Source organism: Alosa pseudoharengus, unplaced genomic scaffold (genome assembly GCF_046254945.1).
Source record: "Alosa pseudoharengus isolate Yale_2024_CS ecotype anadromous, Long Island Sound unplaced genomic scaffold, YU_APseudo_1.1 YU_APseudo_1.1_scf_17, whole genome shotgun sequence".
Taxonomy (NCBI): Eukaryota; Metazoa; Chordata; class Actinopteri; order Clupeiformes; family Clupeidae; genus Alosa; species Alosa pseudoharengus.
In genome coordinates this window covers 38,244,821-38,265,954 of record NW_027468640.1, presented here as the reverse complement: position 1 = coordinate 38,265,954, position 21,134 = coordinate 38,244,821, and the positions used below count along the sequence as shown (strand labels likewise).

Genomic DNA, 21,134 nt, shown 5'->3' with positions numbered 1-21,134 from the left:
TATAATTTTTCTCCTTTTTTGATATATAATTTTTTCCTTCTATTTGTTTGATCTGTGAAGCGACCGTGGGTGTCCTGAAAGGCGTTTTTTAAATAAAATGTATTATTATTATTATTATTATTATTTTATTATTATTTCTAACATTCTTTTTTGACGGGAGTGGTGACAGTTGTGTAGCCTAAATATGTAGGCCTATGCTTTAAGAATAAGATCACTGTATATTGCACAATGGAAAGCAGACAAGTAATAGAGGGCAGATTCTAATAGATTTTTTACACAGCGATACAAGCAAAATGTCAATTTTTATTTTCAAGAAGAAAAATAATTTAATGGCACTTTGTACAGGCAGATGTAACATCACAAACAAGGCAGAAGTTTGTTTCTAACACAAAAAACTCAAAAAAAAAAAAAAAACATTGTTGTTGTGAAACTGTAATACTTTCTCATTTCCTACTGTAGCCCATTTAAAAATATTCTTTCTTATTTATTCAGATATTTACTGATATTTGGTTAGAAGCAAAATATAGAATAAGAATAAAAAAGAACATCCATCATAAATTTCAGACAATATTTATCATCCAACTGTGGAGTGTTAAAAAATATCAAACATCAGTTTAAGTGTATACATTATGACTATCAGCCTCATCAATCATGATCATAAACACGCTGACCAATTGATCTGCCATGGATTTTCATGTATCTCAAACAACACACACTGAGAGTAACCAGCCACATACAACCACTGAAACTTTCTAGAACATCACAGCCATTATGGTAACACAAGGCACACACTTGGCTCTCATTGTAGCGTCAGAGGATATGCCAGGACACACTCAGTTGTAGATCAATGTTTCCACAGCCATGTAGCCAACTGGGTGATCCATATACCAAAGTTGCTTGATATCAAAAGGTTATGATACTGTTTTCAGCTGAAGGAGAGGAAAGGCCCTTAAACAAGTGTCATGTCAATGACGGTAAAATGTATGGACACTGTGAAGTGATTCTGAAAGGGAAACAACTAGACAGGACCAAAGCACAGAGCAGATCAAACGAAATATGAGTAGATTCTGGGCTGACCTGTCTGATACTGTGCTATGCATGCTCTGGCTCCAAAAAGCACTCACTATGTGTAACAGAGGTCGTAATTCGTCCGGCACTCATGGCCCTCGAACCCGCCTCAACACTCACCGGCATGGGAGTCGAACGCTCTAACCACTGAGCTAAAAGCCTAGGCTTCCAACTCAGCGGTTAGAAGCGTTCTTAAGGTTATGGGTGTCAGGATTTACACGCGCAACTAGCCTGCTAGCTCATTTCACCTCTGTTACATTATGCACAATCTGGTTCTAATTTGAACACATGGCAGCTCTCATTTCAACAAATGGCTTGATTTCTTCACAAAGCAAGGGTATGACTCAATGATGTCCACAGTATAGTCACGGATATATAAGACCTTGGTAGTTACTGACCCATTTTCTTAGTGGAGGCTAGACCAATTCTATCCTAATAGCTACTAAAAAAGGTAATATCTAACCCACGTTAAAGATAAAATCAGCAATTTCTATTCAGAATACTTTCTGTAGCATTTGGTGAAATCTTACTCATTTTCAACCGTATGATATAGTATTTAAAAATAAAAATCCAGCCAATCACCAACTAAAATACAATTCATGATTCTCCATCAAATCGACACTGTCGCTATGCAGAGCATCTGTGTTGCCGTGTAACCCCTTTCAAGCCCCACACTATCACCTGACGTGCACCTCCTCAAAATTGAGGTGACGTAGATCACAAGGACTACGAAGTTGCCCTGTGTGTTAATATCTGGTTATATAATATATAGCTGGAAAATACAGTTGCATTAGCTGGACAATGGGAGTGTTACTCATTGAATTTCTTGAGTTTCATAAGGGCTAACTTCAGCCAAAATGGCTGACTACCTTTAACAATATCAAAATATTCTGTAAAGCATTGGGGTGGGTCATATACAGTGCTTCAAAGGTGGTCAGAGGTACAAAAAACAACAATAAAGTGAATCACAGTGGTACTGCATAGATGTATTGCATATGTATGGCACTCTCTTCAGCAGGGATATCCAAATCCTCCATCTAGACGAGACTTGTACCCTACTGTGGTCTCATGGAGCCACACATGTGCTACCCTATATGACTGGTAGTGGTGGTGGAGGGGGGAGTACATGTGGAATGATAACGGCATAAGCAGCATTTGAAAATTCAAAATCAAGCCAAAAACTGGCAATGCTCCAAGGGGGATTGAAAATCTTTGGCTAACAGCTAAAGAGGGATTTTTAGGTGGGTCTTTGGAAAAGGAAAGGCCTGCCTGAAATATAGTTTTTTTTTTTAATGTGCCTCTTGTACACAATGAATCAATTTGCCTCCACACTGTGATCTGTCATCATGTACAGTTCTGGCCCGATGACACTCACTTTACATTCAGTGTGCACATTATTCCAACGTAACACCCCAGGTGACAGAGATAGATCCGGGATAGATCTGTTCTAGAGTCTGGTGGATTGTTTTGGCTGGCTCCTCTACAGATGGGCTATATAGCCAGGGTGTTCATTAGTTAATGCCGGAGGGCAGGTACTAAAGAGGAGGAATGAACAGCCATACGTAAGACAGATGCCCCTTAAAACAAAAGATAACACGCACACACACATGCACACACACACACCACACTGACATACAGGGAAGGTTTATGGAGTCATTGAAGGATACCATGATGTAGCCAATATCTCCCTCATTCACATGATCACGCACACATACACACACAAAAGATATTGATACACACACAAGATATTGCAAGTCTGTGACTGACACCATGAAGAAGTCCTTAACACAAACAAAAAAAGACTAACACACACATACACAATCACAAACCGTTAGGGGTCTACAAAGGACACCATGATGTAGCGTGTGCCCTGCGTGGTGGGCAGGCCCTCGTGATAGTGGGTGAGCCGGCCAGGGTGCATGAAGGACCAGCCCTTGCGCGGGGCCTCCACCTTACAGTCATACCGCAGGAACCGGCAGCCACCACCCTGTGGATGAGGGATGGAAGTTCCGGTTAGTATACTTACTTACAGCTTACTTTACACCACAGGTTGGGGCTAATTCTGAGCAGTGCACAACCACTTCCCCCATCCACATTTTTTCCTACTGGCTTGGGGATCGAACCGGCAACTCTTCGGTTACAAGCCTGAAGCCCTAACCAGTAGGCTACGGCCCCACCATTCTTTATCTATGAAGGAAGCAATCAAATTCTGTGACGATGCACGCTATCTGCTACCTACGTTCCTGGTATGACAAAATTAAATTTAATGATTTTACCAAAACTTTCAATGAATTTACAAAATTCCTTGATTATTCGAGGCCTGGAAAATTGGATTTTACAATTCCACGATCTTTCCAGATTTTCCACAGCCGTGGGAACCCTGATACCTGGTAGTCTTTGCCCTTGCTGTTGAGGGCGATGTTGATGGTGAATGTGGAGGAGTCGTGGTGGGGTCTCAGAAAAGGCTGCTCATCTGGACGGTACCGCACAACAAAGTTCATGATCGCCTGAGCCTGCACTCACACATATGACACACACACACACACACACACACACACACACACACACACACACACACACACACACACACACACACACACAGGTCAATACCATGTCAGATCAGTTTATATTTGCACAGACAGGTGTAAGGTATGATGTTGTTGCAGCTACACTGTAACTTTTCATGAATACAGTGTACTACCTTTGGGAAGTAGCCTGGGTAAAGTTTTTCAGTGACCGGGGCAATGTACTCCTTGAGGAACTTGAGCCACTCCTTCTCAAACTGGATCTGGTTCATGTGGATGTCTACTGTAGGTACGTTTTCATAGCCTCCACTTAGACGCTCATCCTGGCATACACACACACACACACAAACATATAAGGGGGGGGAGGGGGTTAATAGATGGTTATTTGCATTCATAAACACTGGGAAGCTGTACAAGCTTACCCACACTTAAATGGTTTTGGTAAATAAATACATGCACACATTTCCACAAATAAAAACACAGTACATAGTGCATACAAAAACCAATGCACATACACAAACGCTTACACAAATACAAACAACATTCATACAGAAAATCTTGTACTTAAAAAGACCTGCAATGTTACAGAACTACCCAGGAAAACATACATACCTTGTGATTCCCATTGGACCATTCACCATGGTCCTCCATGGTCTCAACCAGCTCGTCACACATACGTTCAGAAAATGCCGGAAACCAGTACACATCTGGGCACGGCTGAGGGAAAGAAGACATAACACATAGCAATACATCTATCAGAAGTGGAGCTCAACACAAGCCACATGAACACCAGGCTGTCCATCAAAACACAACACCATGGACAATTAAAAAAAAACTTGCTTCAGTCCAGGTCAAATAAGAGCACTCCAAAAAAAACACTTGGTGAGTTGCACAGTTTTGAAAACGACGATAAGAGTTGTTTTAGGACATGTTTGTGCATGCCTGTTGCAGCCACTCTGAAGCAGAAAAGGCCATTTAAAACTAGTCAGAAAAGTCAAGACAGGACCAATCGTCAAAATTTCGGTGTCCACCACTCTAGTTCATCCAAAACAAACCAGAAAAGGGACTCAAAGTGCTAAATACCGGAATTTTCCTTTAACCAGCTGAATTCTCACAGCCAGTCTTCCCGAAAATGGTGGGCCTTTCTCGCCACTCGCCACACAAACCTCTGACACTCTGACGTTTTTTTTTATCATTTAATAATAATAATAATAATGACAAAGTAATTTTGTTGTAGAAAATTAATTTCTTAAGAAATACTGTTAATTTGATGCTGTTTAATTTATGTATAAATGGTGCACTGTCACTTTAAGACTCTTTTGCCAGCGCCACTCAAATATAGCCTATGGCTAGTGCTGTGCCTATGGCTGTGCCTTCTCACAATTTATAAATGGTCAGTAGTGGGAACTAATGTTGCCTTCGCGATTTCCTTTTAAAAGTTCAATTATCAACAATCACAAGCCAGCTGGAACCTGTCGCGCTCTCTCTCCCTCTTGTGCGCACTCAAACGCGTTCCCAATTAAGTCAAGTCAAGTCAGTTTTATTTTTATAGCGCATTTAACATGCACAGAGTGCAACACAAAGCGCTCCACATACAAGACACATAACAAAAAGACAAAAGATGCTGGACAGAGCGGCGTAGTCGCCAGCGTACCCGTGACACCAAGACAGACAACAAACAAATTAACAAATAAAAAGTAAAAAATAAAATAAATTTAAAAAGAAAAAAAAAATCATGTTAATTAGTCCAATTTTCAAACCGGCTGAAAATGTCCAAAGGCAATGATGACCCGCGTGAAAACTGAGCACGGCTGTGTCTTCACAACCGATGCAACGCCAACAAAGTTCTTTATAGCAGCTAGCAGCTAACTGACCAACCCGGAGAATTCACTGGCAGTCTGGAGAGAAGAACAAGACTGTCCTGGAAGAACAAGACTGTCCGAAATCGTGATGGGCGACCCTGCCGATTAGCAGCTCGGTGGTCCTAGACAGCGACAGTCTGTTGTTTCATGGTTATTTAATTAAATGGAGTAGCATAATGTAAATTAGATCTGCTGCAATGGAGATTACAAAGAATATCATCTCTATGTAACATGCCGTTTTGACATTGACATTGTAAACGTTCTCTAAGAAGAGTGTAAAGCAGTTTGCAGTAAAGTTAACCATAACGTTGTCTATCGATGGGGGAAAAAAAAGCGAGCAACCTATGATAACCTAATGCTGGATTAAAGTGTGTGGCGGGCCGGATCTATGATAACTTAATAAATGCTCGGCGGGCTGGATTAAAGTGCGTGGCGGGCCGTAGTTTGGCCACCCCTGCTAGACTCTGGCACTAGCACACTAGCCGCAGGTCGTTAGAACGAGTCAATAGTTCGCTTGCTCATTGTTCAGACGCACGTAGCAGGTTGTGATATCTGTCTCCTTCCCACAGACTTTTATGCACGCTCGATTATCTCTAGGACCCTCCCCCTTCACAGATTTGCCACTTACAGTGGCCAGTCCCTATCCTTCTCACACTCATTGGCCTGCAACAGATTCCGGATTCATTGACACGTGTCAATTTAACGTGTAAAACAAAAGGGTCAAATTTACTGGTAAAATTTTAACCCTAGGTAAAAACCTCATGCCAGTACTCATGCATTTATTTGGTGAATCATTTTTACTAGCTACAAAAATAAATGAAGCCTGCTACTGTGAAGGAATCGGATTGAGCTCTTCTGTGATGAACTGAGCTCTTACTGGCAGGGTGATGCATTGTGGGAGCTCTTACCTGTTCCACCACTTTCTCATCTTCCTCAAAGATCTTTGAATAATTCTCATGGATGTACTTTTCCTTCCAGTCCTGCAGGACAAAGAGATAGAAAGACAAATTAGGAAATAGAGGAAGCAAGGGAGAGGGAACAAGAAGGAAGAATAAAAACAGGGTAGGGAAACAAGTGGACATGGAAAAACATGATCGTGAAGGAGAATGTAAAGGGTGGACCCACTTTATAGACCACACTTATATGCTCAGTGTGAGCGTATAAATATGTGTATGTGAAACTGATGTGAGTGTATGACACTGAGAGCATGTAGGCATGGGAGTGTATGACACTGAGAGCATGTACGCATGGGAGTGTATGACACTGAGAGCATGTAAGCATGGGAGTGGACATGTACGCATGGGAGTGGGTGTGCACAGCATGTACGCATGGGAGTGGGTATGACACTGAGAGCATGTAGGCATGGGAGCATGTAGGCATGGGAGTGTATGACACTGAGAGCATGTAGGCATGGGAGTGTGTGACAGAGAGCATGTAGGCATGGGAGTGTGTGACACTGAGAGCATGTAGGCATGGGAGTGGGTGACACTGAGAGCATGTAGGCATGGGAGTGTATGACACTGAGAGCATGTAGGCATGGGAGTGTATGACACTGAGAGCATGTACTGTACGCATGGGAGTGTGTATGCACAGCATGTACGCATGGGAGTGTACAGTATGACACTGAGAGCATGTAGGCATGGGAGTGTATGACACTGAGAGCATGTAGGCATGGGAGTGTACAGTATGACACTGAGAGCATGTAGGCATGGGAGTGGGTATGACACTGAGAGCATGTACGCATGGGAGTGGGCATGTACGCATGGGAGTGGGTGTGCACAGCATGTACTGTACGCATGGGAGTGTATGACACTGAGAGCATGTACGCATGGGAGTGGGTATGACACTGAGAGCATGTACGCATGGGAGTGGGTGTGCACAGCATGTACGCATGGGAGTGTATGACACTGAGAGCATGTACGCATGGGAGTGGGCAGGGGCGCCTTAATACCACCCGAGGCCCCTGGGCTATATATTTTTTAAGCCCCCCCCCCCCCCCCGCCCCCCCCCCCCCCAACCGCAAATATCAATTATGATTAAATAATCATCTGCCCCGCCTATTTACATAGCGTGCGCTTTTGGTTAATAACATGCAGTGTAGCTATCATTATTGAGCCTATGCAAAATCTTTACATAAACAGGAACAGAAAGTCCTCGAATCACGTCAGCCAACCCATGACATCGCTTATCAAAAAGGCTAGCCTACTGCACGAAAACAAGCGTTGAACTTTTACAACGCTGGCTGCAGGCTAAGTTAAAAGATGGGTACACATATGGACGTTCAAAAACTTTTCAAAAGTGCATGTGTTTGTCGTGTCGGGGGGTTCCGTTTTCTTACGGGGGATAAACAGTGATTTTGTATGATAAGTTTGTCAGTCAGTTTCAGCCTCTCCTCTAGCTCCTCTACACCCGTTGGGATTTATTACGTTTTGTTACATGTTGTTACACTTTACAATTGGAGAAGACAAAGGGGGCCTCTGCATGGATGTAGCCTAATTGTAGAGCAGTAGGCTACGATGTGCTCAATTATTTAGGCTAGCTCCAGAGTAGGCTAATGACGCCGCGAATACAGACACGCCGTTTATTATTGATTATCATTATTATTATTAGGAGGCCCCTCATTGGTCGAGGCCCCTGGGCTGAAGCCCAGGTAAGCCCCTGCATTAAGGCGCCAGTGGGAGTGGGTATGACACTGAGAGCATGTACGCATGGGAGTGGGTGTGCACAGCATGTATGCATGGGAGTGTATGACACTGAGAGCATGTACGCATGGGAGTGGGTATGACACTGAGAGCATGTACGCATGGGAGTGGGTATGACACTGAGACCATGTACGCATGGGAGTGTATGCATGGGAGTGGGTATGCACAGCATGTAGGCATGGGAGTGGGTAGGCATGGGAGTGGGTATGTTCGCATTGGAGTGGGTATGTGCGCATGGGAGTGGGTATGTGGGCATGGGAATGGGTATGTACGCATGGGAGTGGGTATGTACGTATGTGAGGGTATGCACAGCACGTGTTATTTCTTACCACAGGATTGTCGAAGATCTGCCACATGTCTGGGTGGAGCCGGGTGGTGTTGTAATTGGTGGTGGAGATGAGGCGCCCAAACTCGTCTCTATTTGACACAAACATGAAAACCCCCTGCACAACACAACAACATCAATCACCAACCAACTATTTCACTTTTAGGAACTCCTATGAATACATGCTCTCTATTCAGTGTTTCCTGCATGCATGCACATGTAGTGACGTGGGTACTCCAGGACAAAACAGACAAAATCAGCACTTCTTTAAATGCTGATCCAATTGTTTTTATTTCATGAACATTTTTGTGGCAAATGCTCATGCGTACCAACATTTTTGCCTATTGCCTATAACTATCTGTGTGTGTGTGTGTATGTGTGTGTGTGTGTGTGTCTCTCCGGTCAAATTATCCGATTGAAATTGGCTAATAATCACGTCCCCCTAACACAATCTGAATCACAATCTGAATTTGAGAATAAGCCTAAAATGTCGTCCTTTGGCTCTGTTTTAAAGGAACAGACTCTACCGTTTGAAAGTTATTAAACAACACGCATGTTGCATTTCAAATAGGAAGTGCACGCTTAAAACTTTTGTTTAACAACGAACGAATGAGTGATCAATGGTTCAAATATGGCCAGGCCCAGGCAGCCTTAAATATTTTTAGAGGCCAGACACGATGGATGATGATAAATTGGTAATGCCTGAAGCCTCAGATGTCCGGTCATCTCCACCACTACCAGAGAAAAAGAAGTGTCGGGCGTATCTGTCGGACTCAGTGACGTTGGAAGTGGAGGTGCGGGGGGTGCGGCTGCACCAGACACTTCTCCGTCTAGACAGACCCATGGTACACTGGACATGCAACTGTGTTCTGTTCCCAAAGCATGCTTTCTCTATGATCTGCAGGGTTAGGGTTGCATTCTATACTGCCTGATTATGTCATACTTTAAGCTACATAGCCTGTCTCCCGTTTTCCAAATGAAACATTTTTTTCAAGCGGAAACTCTGAGATATATATATATATATATATATATATATATATATATGTCAACTTGTGACCTGGATAACAGACAACCTGACCAATAGGCCTTAAAGGAGAAATCCAGCCGATTTTTACATGGATCTTGATCGCTAGACGTTGCCGAGTACTATCGATAGGAAAAATAATGACCAAAATCAGTGCTACCGAACATTTTGAGTCTGTTAAGAGGCAAAAAAGGCACATTTAGATGTGGGAATGGCTGAAGTGCCCTGTAGCAAGTGCCCTACAGCGCCGCTGTAGCAAGGCAGCTCAGTGCTCCGGATTAGTGTGTGCTTCACCTCACTGTGTGTTCACTGTGTGCTCTGTGTGTTCACTAATTCACGGATGGGATAAATGCAAAGACCAAATTTCTTGTATACACAAGTATACTTGGCCTAGAAACCTCATTTACATTTTATATTTACAGACCTAGCATTGTAGCTCAATGGGAGTACTGGCCATTGGCTGCAACTATTCCAGCTCGGTAGCACCGATTATTTTCCCTATCGACAGTACTTGGCAACCAGAGGAGGCTCCTTCATTGAGGAAAGGGAGGAACACCCTCCCTAAAATTTCAGAGAAAAATAAAAAATATATAAAGTGAATTACTAATCTGATAAATTACTGTTAATATTACTATTTTTAACACTTTGAATGAACAAAATCGTTCCCCTAGGTCAAAATGCCAACAGCACCCCCTATCGCAATTGAAAATTACTGTATGGAGGAGCTTCCTCCTCAAGCCCCTCATTGAAGTCCATTATAAACGCCTCGGACCCCAGCGGCTCGTGAATCACGTCGTTTTCAATGGCCAAGGGAGGAAGCTCCTCCGTACAGTAATTTTCAATTGCGATAGGGGGTGCTGTTTTTAGCGGCAACGGTTCAAGAAGGTTATCTGCAGTCAAACTACGAATCTTATGTTGAACGGAAAGCTTGTTTTTTGCTCGTGAAATAAACAGTACAATGGAATCAGAGGACAATCTCAAATCTTTTATACATTCAAATACACTGATAATGTTTATCAAAGTAGGAAGACAAAAGGAAGCAAACATTCATATTCCAAAACAAGATGGTAAGTGTAGGCTACTGAATGCTAGTCAGACAAATAGGCTACTCATGGCTAACTGGTAACGTTAGCACAGAAAACAATCAGCCATAGCCTACTGCTGGCCTGTCACATACGTGGACAGTTCACTTGGTGATAAAACAGTTTTGGATATTTATGCGTTGTTATAATCATCCAAGTTATGCCTTAACTAAACAATTGTTAAATAAGGTTCTTGTTGTTATGTTCTTGTTTTCACCGTTCTAAATGTATCTTTGGATGGTAACATTGTTAATGAATGTTTCAGACCATGATGCATTCCTTTAATGACGTCTTCAATAACATTTGCCTTTCGAGTATGCTTTCATAAATTCCCACTTAGCTACTACAACCTGTCTTTAAATTATAGCGATTTGGCTTTAAAAACAATAGCATGTTACAAATAACCACATTTAAGCTCTATTTTTAATGGTAAATAGTTACATGGTTTTATAAAACAAGTGTCTATTTTTATTATTATAGACTTTTCTGCCAATGTATTACACTGAGCAAAACCTCCAGACTTTCCGTAATTTTGCACATCTGGAAAACAGTATTTCATAACTAGACCTACATATCTTCCCTGACTTCCCAGACCTAAATTTACATGTCAATGTCAGAACAGCATTTATTGCACAACATTGTAGCATTTTAACTGGCATAGTACATACTGCTGCTATAAATGTGTCTGGGTAGGCGGCCTACATACTCTATTGTTCACATATGCCACCAAACACCATCACAACCTCACATTTGCCACTAACGCCAATCAAGCAGACATTCCTTCCTCCGTTATTTTTTTAACCACCAGCCGCCACTGTTGGCAACGTGTAGCGATCAAGATCCATGTACTGTAAAAATCGGCCGGATATGTGAGGGAGAAGTTTTTTTATACAGTATTGAGCTGGACTACAAGCACACACACACACACACACACACACACACACACTCACCTGGTCTCGGACAGAACGGCAGAAGGCCATGTCTGGGTCTGTGCCATCCTGCTGGTAGATGCTGACTGCCTTGAGGCGTGAGCGGAGTATGGAGCCCTGGATCAGGTATACCTGAGTTAGGTAAGGCACGTTCCACACGCCACTGCAAGACACACACACACACAAACAAACACACACACACAGATCAATTAAGTAAATAATCCAGGCCGCTAACACATACACATTGTTCCTCAAAACCCACAAAAAGCCATAGGGAAACTGACATGACGTGGGGAATATTTTTGGAAATAAAAGGTACTTTGACTTCAACAGGCTAACTATGATTTGCCTGTGACATTGCTGCAGTGACGCTGATAAACACATCCAGACATACACACACACACACACATACGGGGCGGGCAGGAGGGAGGGACTCACACTCGTTTGCCCTGGACGATGTCAATGTAGTCCTCAGAGCGTGAGTAGAAACCCTCCGGGCTCAGAGCGCCCCAGAAGTTGGACCAGAGCTTCCCGTGGCGAGACAGCATGGGAGCAATCACAGGCCTGAGAGGGAGGGAGGGAGGGAAGGAGGGAGGGAAAGAGAGAGAGAGAGAGAGAGAGAGAGAGAGAGAGAGAGAGAGAGAAGAGACAGAAAAAAAAAAAAGATTTGAGGTTGACACAATTTACACTAGGCATACCGGCTCATTTCAGACACTTCAGACTATCATCTAGAAGAGCTCTCTATACACATGGGTCATTGTTCGTTCAAGTCATCAAAGAAAGAGAGATATCAAGAGATACTAGTTCCAGTTTTTTCCACTCATTTAATGTAGGTATAGCTATGTGTGAGTGAAGGTGTATGGATGTAGGTGTGTATGAGTGTGTGGAGTTAATGTGTGTGTGGGTATGGAGAGTGGCAGAGGTCAGTGGTCACTCCCTAAAGGAGGTGGGTGGACAGAGTTGGGGGGAAGTCAGGGGCCGTACTTGTTTTCCTCGATGAGGATGCGCAGGATATCAGGGTTGATCAGAGCCACCTCAGAGTCGATGTTGAAGTAGTAGTCACAGCTGGGGTCCTTCTTACAGGCCTCCCTACACACACACACACACACACACACACACACACACATAATCCCAAATCATAATCCCAAAGATTTCCCATAATCCCTGGTAAAGATGTGCAGCATGGTAGAATACTGCATAAGGGCAGTATTTTTAACAGTGCAACAATTAGACTAGTTTTACATGTGATTGGCTCTAAGAGGCTGACAATTTTTGAACAGTGGAAGAGTAACAGGGCTCCAGGTTTGGTACATGTATTTAGTATAAGTTTGTTTATTTTCATTATTGCCATTTGTTTATTTTTTATTATTGACTAGTGCAGTGCCTGTTCAAAACATGCCATTTCTGTAGAAAACCTGTATCCCAATTATGTGCCCTCAAGGATGCCTGCTTTAAAAACTAGATGTACCGCAAAGTGGTACAAAATATGACCGCCGCTCAGCCCTGCACATTCTCTCTGCAAAAATAAATCACCCTTGTTAATTTGTCTCCATCTCCTACTCCAGGGGTCTTCAACCTTTTTCAGCCCAAGGACCCCTTGGCTGAGAGAGACACTGAACACTGAGCAACTTTTGTGTATGTAAATGAGTGTGTGCACGTGTGCGTTTGCTTTTGTATATGTGTGTGCTTCTCTGTGTGTGAGACTGGTACTTAATATGTAGGCAATCCTATCCTCTAGTACTAGTATTGACAGATGCAGTGGTAATTCCTAGCTATAGTCTCCTCTGCACTGTAGCTTACATGCTATTCTATTGCTGTAGCTGTAGCTTTGTAGCTTGTTAAAATCCTTAAATGTTATTCTATTGCTGTAAATCGCTTTGGATTAACACGTCTGCCGAATGAATAAATGTAAATGTAAATGTTATTGTTACTAGTTTGCTTAATGTTGGCCAACTTCTAAAAACTGTTTACTGTTCATTTTAGCTATTGTAAGGTTCATATTCTGCTAAATACAATTACCATAACCATAACTTTAGTATAAGTACTTAGCTTTAAGTGTTAGTATTGCAACAATATAGGTTTAGTTTGGGTTTAAGCTGTAGCACTGTTGGAGTCCAAGTTTAGTATGGGTTTAATGGAGAACTCACACTGCCTGGGTTCTGGCCACAGCCTGCTGCATGTTCTCCTCTGGGCCAATGATGGTTGCCGAGGGGAACAGAGAACGGTGACGGGCCCAGAACTGCTCAATGTGTCGCTCATGATGCACCACCTATACACACACCCACACATGCAAACATCCACACCCACACACACAAACAAAGGTCAGCAACACAAAAATTGATTGATTGAAAGATTGCTAAGCACATGGGCAATTTAGCAAAATTGAATGAATATCTGTGTGAGTACTGTGTGCCTAAATTGTATATACAATGAAGTAAGGCCTATTTTAGAAAAGAGTTATATTACCATATATAGATTGATCAGAGGATTATTGAAGTGCTTGAGTGTGTATGTATGTTATTGTGTATGAACAGACGCAGGCGTGAGTGTGGGTAGTTGAGTGTGTACGTACGTTATTGTGTATGAACAGACACAGGCGTGAGTGTGGGTAGTTGAGTGTGTACGTACGTTATTGTGTATGAACAGACGCAGGCGTGAGTGTGGGTAGTTGAGTGTGTACGTACGTTATTGTGTATGAACAGACGCAGGCGTGAGTGTGGGTAGTTGAGGGTGGCTAGACGCTCAAGGAACTCCTCCATGAATGGAGTCGGCTGCTCGATAAACACACCAATGTGAACTATTGGCATTTCTTCATCCTGAAAACACGCGCACACACACATGGGTCAAGATATTATTGCAGAATTCACTGTCCCTTTGTATAATCATGCTTACAATAATACATATTTTATACAAAGTGGTTATTGCTCCATCTGATTCTAAAAGTGTAGAGGGTTCAAAATGTTATCGCCATATTTACATCTTTTGCAAGAGAACTACTGTTACATTTTCTTAGCTTTATTTTCATTAGCACATTCATAAACACACACACACACACAAGCAAACCAAGCACACTAACACACCGGCACATCATTGAAGTAGAGGAGGTCATCATCACAGGTTCCACAACCATTCTCATATGTCCAGGCAGTCGGAACGTAGTTACCAAGGTAGTTCAGCTGCAACTGAAGGAACACACAGCAGCAACAAATCAGACTTTAAATGATAATAAACAAACACTCTGCCTGTTTGTTTGATGTGCTTTAGCTTATTACAAATAGTTTGTTATTTGTTTACCTTAGTTGGTCCGTTACCATGGATGATGACAGGAAGTGTGTCATAGGCCACATTTCGAGCACGTACACGAGCTTTCTCAAACTTCAGCACCACCTCCTCTGCAAAAATAATTACTAAGGTCAGTTCAATATGGTCAATATGGGGCGTGGTTGTTGAAGTCCAATTTGTGGGTCTGGGATAGGTCTATGAGTCAAGTACTGGCATGTATGTGTACGTTTGTGCATAACCTCCTGTATTTGTATCTGTACATTGAGTGTGAATATGTGTGTGTGAGATAGAGATAGAGAGAGAGAGAGCGCATTTTTTCTCACCAAGGGCACCATTGAGATTCTGAATCAGATGAGAGCGGTGGTCCAGTGTCATGTTAAACCGTGTCTGAGAAAAGATACACAGAGAGTCAGACACATACACATATGTAATGTATGCATACAGGCTGCATACAGGCTACATTCAACTGCACATAGATGCTCACACAGAAACAAACAAACTATCTTACTCTTTGTTCTTTGTCGAGGTAGATCCTGGTGTAGAACAACTGGTCATCATCATTATCTTTTAACTTCCACTGCTTCACAATATTATAGAGGTCAGAAGCATAGCCAATGAAACCTGTTCACAGATACAAATGTACATTTTAGATTTCATTGTGACATATTTTAACCTGGCCCTAGCCAGATGAATTTCGCTCCGCCTAGCTCCACTCATCCATCTGGAACCGATCCATTGAAGTGTTGCTTCAGAAGGCTGGACCTAATCAAAAAATGCTTGCATATGATTGAATAAGCCACCTCTCCGTCATCTATTGACGTGCTACTTCAACCACTCACATCGAAGCCAACCCGTGACGCTGATAAGTCTCACAGTCGCTTCTACGCTATGTCACATCTATGAAACTCCCGCCCTGCGTCCTGATTGGCTAAACCATAAAGTTGGTTGGAGAAATCACTCTCAATGGAAGAGGTTCCAGATGGATGTGAGTGAAGCTAGGCGGAGCTAAGCGGAACGACATTCATCTGGCTAGGGCCAGGTTAGACATATTTAGCAATCCTATTCAAATAAAACATATGGTGCAAGAGACTTTCAACTTATTTTTTTTCTTTCTCATGTCAGCTTTCAACTAGGCCTGAGCCTGTGTTGATTTGCCTATTAATTTATTAGAAAGAAATGTAGGGATCTACAAATAAACGGTGTGTGTGTGTGTGTGTGTGTGTGCGTGTGCGTGTGCCTACCTCCAGAGTTGAGGTAGCGCTTGCCATTGAGGACAGGCGGGTATTTAGGGGCCAGGCGCTGGTCAGGCCAGCAGAAGCCCTCGGCGGAGAACACCACCCTGTGACCCAGCTGGGAGAACTTCTGCAGCAGCTCCTTAGGCCCACTTGCAAAGATCACATCATAACTACAGAGGAGAAGAAGATGGAGGGGGAGAGAGATGTTTACTGGACCAGGTCTCAAACCCTTACATCAATCGACTATTACAAATGCAAATGATGCATGAGAACACCCAATAAAGACTTAACCACGTGTAAATCCACATGTGCTACTTCCTCAGATTAAAAATAATTAGAAAGATAGTCCATATTTTGTTTCAATATATTGTGCTGCTACTGTGGTGTATGATTTTATTTTTAGATACCCACTGTCTATTTATTTTACATTAATTTTATAATTAATTATAATTAATTAATTATAATTATATTAAATTATAACATAATTTTAGTAATTATGAGGCTAACCAAGTGTGTAGTTAAAGAAGCACTATGCAACAATTTTAGCAAAAATGCAGGTTGATTAAAATGCAGCTTAATTATGCAGGATGAGAGTCGTTCTGATGGTTCTACAACATTTTCTGGGTCATTTGGTGGGTGCTTCATCTCCTCCTATCGCTTCTCCACGGAGAAAAACAGGCGAAAACCCAGAAACAGCGAAGGAATAACCAGACCTGCATAGTGCTTCTTTAAATACACAGCATCATCATGTGCATCATTATGTGTGTTTGGTGTGTGTGTGTGTGTGTGTGTGTGTGTGCCATGCACCCGCAACGGGTGGGGTGTTACTAAAAAAACGCCATGAAAACTAATTATAGAGTGGCACTCCATATAGAAAGTAACATGAAAGGAGAGAGCATAAGTATGACAGGGTGGGTCGAAGAGAAAGGGAGGGAGAGAAAGAGGAGGAGAGGAAGAAGAGTTTCAAGTTCCGTTTCAAGACCTTCCAGGCTCACCCAGTCATTTACACGTGCACGTGGTGTCACCAATAAGGCATCATAGCCAGCAGAACCCTTACCATGTGCCTGGATCGACTTCTTCTCTCTCCTAACTGTGCAAGAGTGTAATTTCAGGGCTGTAATTCAGTGCGAGAGAGCGGACTGAACGTGAGATGTTTCCAGATGACAGACTGACTGGAATGTGAACACACACTCATTCTTATACCAGCAACAGCAACACTAGCAAAGTACAAACGTGATCTTCACTGTTACAGGAAAACTAAGCAGCGGCTGGTATTCGATCTCCATGCACAGACTTCATTCATAATAACGCTAAATGTATCAAACATGATGTAATAGGTAGCTAACTATACATTGATAACCATGTGGACAAGCTTAATGTATTGTGTGTGTAAAACTGTGGTGGAAGCGGTACAGGGACTTAAACTGGCTGTAACGTGATTTAACAAAAGGTAGACAAGAATAGCCTGTGTTAGTTGGATGTTTACCTCTGCACACCACATAAGTAGTATGTATGTATGTATATATGTATGTATGTATGTATGTATGTATCTACGTATCTATCTATCTATCTATATGTAGTTATGTATCTATATGTAGTTATGTTATATAACATTCAGGGATTAAAAAAAGACCACTAAATCACTAAATGTTACAGTATATAAAACTCCACAAACTACTGTCAGTTTCAAACACTACTGAATATAAAATGAACACAATAAATCAATGTCAAGTCAAATGAAAGAACCAGTACCTAGGCTATATCCCCTTTATTTATCAGTGCTACTAGGGATAGCCTAGTTATTGCATTGTATCAGAAACTGGGGCGGGCTGGGCTCAATGATCCAGCATGACTGTAAAAGACTGACTGTGTGTGTGTGTGTGTGTGTGTGTGTGTGTGTGTGTGTGTGTGTGTGTGTGTGTGTGTGTGTGTGTGTGTGTGTGTGTCAGGTTGAGTGAGTCAGGTGTAATGTTACAGGTAGATAAAAAGTGCATTGTGAATAAAGGGAGGAGTTGTGTTGCTAGCTCTCTCAATGTCACAATGAAACACACACAAACACACACAATCACAATGAAACACGCACAAACACACACAATCACAATGGGGGAATATGAGAGGGATGAAAAGACAGATAAAATAATAAGGACAGACACCCCATTATATAATACAATCAGAGACAAGAACGCACACACACCAAAAGTGAAGAAAGAAAATGAGGTCACACACCGACACTACATTTCCCCCAGAGCTTACTTATGAAGTGCCATGCACTACTGGTACCCTTATGGTAACAGTCAATCCCTCAATCTGCACATTGTTCTGATCTTTTTGTATCTCAAATAATGACTTTCTCTGTGATATCATTTATCAATCTTTCTTAGCCCTTCCATCCAGAAATGGAAACACCATCTGAGACACAAACCCGAGATGGTGAAGGTTTTAAACACCACTGTCCCACCCTATTACCAACTAAACAAAGTACCCCATTTGGGAAGTATTCTATGGGAATGGTAACTTATACTTCCTGTAATATAACCATTTTGTTTATAAATGTTTCCATTCTGTTCTTCATACAACATATAGAGGAGTATTTATGGTCTCCTGCGTATGTTAGCAGAAACAAAATGTACTGACCTGTCCACAAACATGATGATGAGGTCCTCTTTGTCGGCGTGCTTCTGGAGTTCATTCTTCAGCCAGCGCACCTTTTGACCTCCACCTACAGTGCGCGCCACATCACCTCCTTTCCACTCCTCACCCAGGCCAAGCACCTACACACACACACACACACACACACAAACACACACACAAACACACACACAAACACACACACGCTGCTGTAGACTCCACCATCACTTTAAACATTCATGCTCAGACAGAAACAGACTTCATAGGTGACATAGGTCATAGGCTCTTCAAATGTCTTGTTTCTTGTTCTAAAAAGTTACAATTAACCTTAAGCAGCTGTTTACTCTCAGTTTACTATCTCTCCCTGTGTCATGTGCAGCTGATCAATGTAATGCTCTTGAATATTTGCATCATGATGTTAGTTAACATGCAGATCAAAAACAGGTTGGAAACACAGAGCAAAATAGCTCCAGGAGATGGATTGAGAACACCTAAATTAAATATATTATACTGCCCTTAAGATATGAAGGTATTTTCTCAGGTATTTTCTTGAAATGAAATGTAGTGAGAAAACTGTGTGTGTGTGTGTGTGTGTGTGCAAATACTTATCTACACCATATTTTCTCCTTTATGTTGTGTGTATGCGAGCAGAATGGAATTACCTTCACAGTATAATTAAACTCTCTGGCAGTTCTCATGAATCGTTTGAAGCCATCTGTTTCCTCTGTGGCGGCTGTGATCACCAACAAGTTTTCTACAAAAGCCATACAAGAAGAGTGACACAGTATGTATGTGTGGGTATGTGCAGGCATGTGTTTCAGAAAGAGAAAGGGAAAGAGAGAGAGAGAGAGAGAGAGAGAGAGAGAGAAATCAAAGACAGAACAAAACACTTACATATGCATTGTAATACTTGATATTCTTTATTAATTGCACGTTGTTGGTGTAGGCCTGGCACAGCTAACTTCCTGATACAACTGTATTCTGATGGAGGGGGTAGGTGGGTGTGCTACAATAACAAGAGACTCAGGAAAAATAAAAAGAGAGTGCAGGAGAAAGCAAATGAATGGGAAAATACAGCAATGGTAAAATAAGAAAGATAGAGACGTGCAGAATTAAGCAGCTAGAATGAGGAGGGTGGAGAAGCAGGAGAAATGAGATGAGGGGGTGGGAGCTTGAGAAAGGGCTACTAATCCATTTCCTGTCCCCACTGTGGTTCACAGAAAATGTTTGGAACCGCTAAATCTGGAGATAAGTTCCAAATGGTGTAGAATAGATAAAGAAATGCATTCCCTCTCTTCCTCGTTCACCTAAGCACGTGATGTCCTGAATAGAGAGAACCCTCAAATGTCCAACCCCATGGAACTTTCTAGAAGTTGAACTCACAAGACTACGCTACAGCTGGGTTAAGCATGCTGACAATATGTTGCCTATCCATGTGTGAATCAATAAAGCCATTGTACTAACTATGCTAGTTATGTTGGGTTCACGGCCGGGAGAGCACCAGGTTTGTCTCGGAAAAGACGCGAAAGTCGTAATTGACATTAATAACAAACTGATAACTACATTATTAAAACGATGCCGTTAATTGGTGTAAATTGTTCCCGACGCGTCACGCTGGGAGATCGAATGGATCCGTGGGCGAGGAAAACTGCTCAATGAAGTTGTGGATATTATACTGAAGAACCTGAGATGGAAAGTTTGGTGAAAAGACTACTACTGCACCCAAAAAGGACATAGCAACATTACGCACATGGAGATATAGGCTACGGTGGAGAGAATACGATGGTCTACAAGAGGTCAAAAGAGTTCAAGCATATGTATGAAGCACAGTAAAAGCGATAAACACCCGTCCCTTGCGTTTAGCTTTACGAAGTTCACCCAAGTAGCCCAGTAATTAAGATTGGTTAACCAATGTAGGATATATAATCGACAAATTAATCAGTATAACGTATCCATCTAACTAGTCTGCCAGCCTTCTGAGTGCCTAATGTTACCCCTAGACAGAGTAAACGCTAGCTGGTGATTTAGTTTAATGCGTGTTTTGCAATTAAGCTAGCTAATTAAGGAGGGCATGTAGCCTAGGTACTACTAACAAAAAGGTTGTATGCAGGCAAGTCAAAGGTAAGAAGTGTGAGTAGTCTAAGGGTAGGATCATTCACTGAAAGTGGCAAACCTTATCACCGTTTGAGCGACTGTTGTAGCGGGGTTACATACCTGGAGACATTTTTTTCCTATCAGCAGCCGATGAGTGGCCGATACAGCCCAGCATAGATGCACAAATCACAGCCAAAAGAGACAGATCCATTGCTTGCTTCTATATCGATATTCCGCGCTGCCGTGAGACGGGAGGTCCCCAGTTTCCCGGTGATTCGGTAGCTACTTGGGAGCCGATGAGCTCAGGACACCCTTTTTTGCTCCTCTCTCAGAACTCTCGCGTAATCTGGGAATAGAACAATTTTGTCAACAAGAAGC

The 21,134-nt window shown here is 42.2% G+C and overlaps 1 protein-coding gene across 3 annotated transcripts; it reads right to left on the bottom strand.

The window, feature by feature from the left end:
* Positions 1 to 283: 283 nt before the first annotated feature.
* plod3 (procollagen-lysine, 2-oxoglutarate 5-dioxygenase 3) lies at positions 284 to 21,098 on the bottom strand. Of its 3 annotated transcripts, none has more exons than XM_076289526.1 (20): positions 20,877 to 21,098; positions 19,325 to 19,416; positions 18,669 to 18,805; positions 16,041 to 16,204; positions 15,308 to 15,420; positions 15,123 to 15,186; positions 14,812 to 14,909; positions 14,598 to 14,699; positions 14,202 to 14,333; positions 13,665 to 13,786; positions 12,502 to 12,606; positions 11,956 to 12,081; positions 11,539 to 11,680; positions 8,487 to 8,600; positions 6,364 to 6,435; positions 4,206 to 4,310; positions 3,770 to 3,916; positions 3,456 to 3,581; positions 2,886 to 3,055; positions 284 to 2,603 (listed from the first exon to the last, which is right to left on the bottom strand). In XM_076289526.1, exons 1-19 carry the CDS (start codon positions 20,965 to 20,967, stop codon positions 2,900 to 2,902), a joined length of 2,208 nt encoding a protein of 735 aa, XP_076145641.1. In that variant the 5' UTR covers positions 20,968 to 21,098; the 3' UTR covers positions 284 to 2,603; positions 2,886 to 2,899. The 3 variants fall into 3 exon arrangements, with proteins under 3 accessions (XP_076145641.1, XP_076145639.1, XP_076145638.1); XM_076289524.1 differs by having other exon boundaries at positions 2,898 to 3,055; XM_076289523.1 differs by having other exon boundaries at positions 284 to 3,055.
* Positions 21,099 to 21,134: the final 36 nt, after the last annotated feature.